Genomic DNA, 2,629 nt, shown 5'->3' on the forward strand with positions numbered 1-2,629 from the left:
ATCCAGGAAAGTAGACTGAAACCAGCAGAACGATAACAAAAAAACAAGAATATAATTCGATGGTACTCCACCCTTGTTTATACTATTCAGCAAAGGAAAGTAAACGGATCTCGACCAGTAGCCAGTAGCCGCCCATGCATCACGAATGGTTAATTCATGGCATCTCTCGCATGGTCAGCGTCTCCGTCTCCGTCAACGCAACGGCGGGATGCTCTGCTCGTTGCTGAAGTAGTCGGTGGGATCCACGGCCGCCTTCACCGCCGCCAGCCGCCGGTAGTTGCCCACGAAGTAGCGCTCGCCCCACACCTCGCCGCTCTCCGGCGTGCCATCGTTCTGGCCGATGTCCAGGTCCCGGAAGTTGACGTACGCCCGCCTAGGGTTCTTGCTCACGTGCTGTCCCATGAAGTCGTACAGGCCGCCGATCCAGGCCGTCGCCGCCGTGCCGTCGCCTCCCTGCTGCCAGAACGCGATGTACTGGATGACGTACAGCACGCCGTGCCGGTGCGGGTAGGGCGTCGCCGCGGCGGGGACGCTGCCCATGAACCCGCCGTGGGGCTCCAGCAAGATGAACCCGGCGCCGTCCATGGTGAACCAGGAGAAGATCTCCTCCCACGCGGCCTTGGGGATGGCGCGCTGGACGTAGTCGGACTTGATCTTCCCGGCGCTGCTCTGCCCGGCGGTCCTGCTCAGGAGCGCCTCCTCCAGCGTGCCGTTCCTGCCGAAGCTGATGAAGGGCGTGGCCGCTGACTCCAGCCAGGTCATCGGCTGGCAGTCGGCGCTTGTCATGCCCAGCTCCGGGAACTGGTCGCCCATCGTCGCCACCAGCGAGTCGCATGGGCCGAGGTACAGGGCCTGGAACATGGCCTGCTGCCCTTGCACGATCACCCTTATGGTGAGCTCGCTGGGGAGAACCGGCGCGACGTGCTGCCATCTGGCGAGGATGTCCACGGCGCCCTCGGCGACCGTCTTGGCGATGTTGAACACCGCCACCGTCGGCGGGACCTGCACCAGCTGGACCTTCCATGAGAGCACGATGCCGAAGTTCCCGCCGCCGCCGCCCCGGATGGCCCAGAAGAGGTCCTCCCCCATGCCGGCCCTGTCCAGGAGGTGGCCGTCTGCGTTGACCAGCTTGGCGTCAAGGACCTTGTCGGCGGAGAGGCCGTGCTTGCGCATCATCATGCCGATGGCGCCGCCGCTGAAGTGGCCGCCCACGCCGATGGTGGCGCACTCGCCGGCCGGGAACGCGATCCGGGAGTCGTTCTTGGCGATGGCGTAGTAGAGCTCCCCGATGGTGGCGCCGGAGTCGACCCAGGCCGTGGACTCGAGCCGGTTGACGCGCACGGCCCGGAGGTTGGCGCCGAGGTCGACCACCGCGAACACCTCGGAAGGCCGCACGGACCGGTACGAGAGGCCCTCGTAGTCGTGCCCGCCGCTGCGCACGCGGAGGCGCACGCCATGCCCGCGGCCGCATACCACGGCGGCCTGGACGTGGGAGGCGTCGGCGGGCGTGACGATGCAGAGCGGCCTCGCCGTGGCGTTGGTGAGGAACTTGGTGTTCCTGATGGTGGAGGCCAGCACATCGGTGAAGTTGGTGGAGCTCTGCGTGTACACGAGCTCGCTGGGTATCTTGGCGCTCAGCAGGCACCGGAGGAAGCCATCAGCTGGAGAAGCAACGGAGCACGAGAAGAAGAAGCTCAGAGAGAAGGCGAGTGCTAAGCAGCCTCCGACTCGTAGCATGCCCATCTTGTTTTTGCTGGTTGTATCGCACCAAGCAAGAGTACGCGTATATATGCTGTGCTTAGACTACCTGCCGTATCAAGCACTTATATACTACTCCCTCCGTAAACTAATATAAGAGCGGTTTAGATCACTATTTTAGTAATCTAAATGCTCTTATATTAGTTTACAGAGGGAGTATGCCGTAGCAAGAAAGTCCTCCTCAATTGTTTAGGTCTTAGTGGATCAAGTCATGGTCAAAGTGATATAACATGTATTCCCTCTGTTTCATACTATAAAAGCACACTAGTGTCAGCGACGCTCTTATATTATGAGACGGAATGTGTAAGAACGAAAAAAAAACTAAAACAAGAAACTTATACGGATCTCAATGTAAGATATCATGACTATTAGACGGTAGATCTGATGTGTTTCCTTTTTATTTTCTTGAGAGCACACATTTCATAATATGACTTGGCCGAGGACACCAGCGCGCTAGCTATAACAAAGACACACTATGTGATTTATGCCGCTTGATTTTACTCATGTCATCTATAATCATTGTAATTTTCTCTTTCGAATATCTGGATGGACATCGCCCGGGATGTGGTTATTTCTCTTAGAGTACTCTTTCTCTTATTACAAGTGATGCTATGATCCTTGTGAATGAATAAAGGAGGAAATAATTGTCAGGAAGAATAAGACACACTACACGACTATGCTGGGTTTATCGTTGACATCTGAATGAACATGTGGCCATGTGCACCACAGGTCCACATGCATGTCACGATCGAACAAAAGCAAAATATGACTTGGCCGAGGACTAAGCGCTAGTGGAAAGTAAATGGATCCCGAACAGTGGGTAGCATGAGAGGAATAGTAAGAGCATCTACATCCGCATATACCACAAAAT

At 56.4% G+C, this 2,629-nt stretch overlaps 1 protein-coding gene across 1 annotated transcript; it reads right to left on the bottom strand.

The window, feature by feature from the left end:
- Positions 1 to 1,743, bottom strand: LOC119298601 (tetrahydrocannabinolic acid synthase-like). Its single transcript, XM_037575941.1, has one exon. The coding sequence runs from the start codon at positions 1,741 to 1,743 to the stop codon at positions 193 to 195; it is 1,551 nt and encodes a 516-aa protein (XP_037431838.1). The 3' UTR covers positions 1 to 192.
- Between the last annotated feature and the right edge of the window lie 886 nt (positions 1,744 to 2,629).

The sequence above is a fragment of the Triticum dicoccoides genome, chromosome 5A (genome assembly GCF_002162155.2).
Source record: "Triticum dicoccoides isolate Atlit2015 ecotype Zavitan chromosome 5A, WEW_v2.0, whole genome shotgun sequence".
NCBI lineage: Eukaryota > Viridiplantae > Streptophyta > Magnoliopsida > Poales > Poaceae > Triticum > Triticum dicoccoides.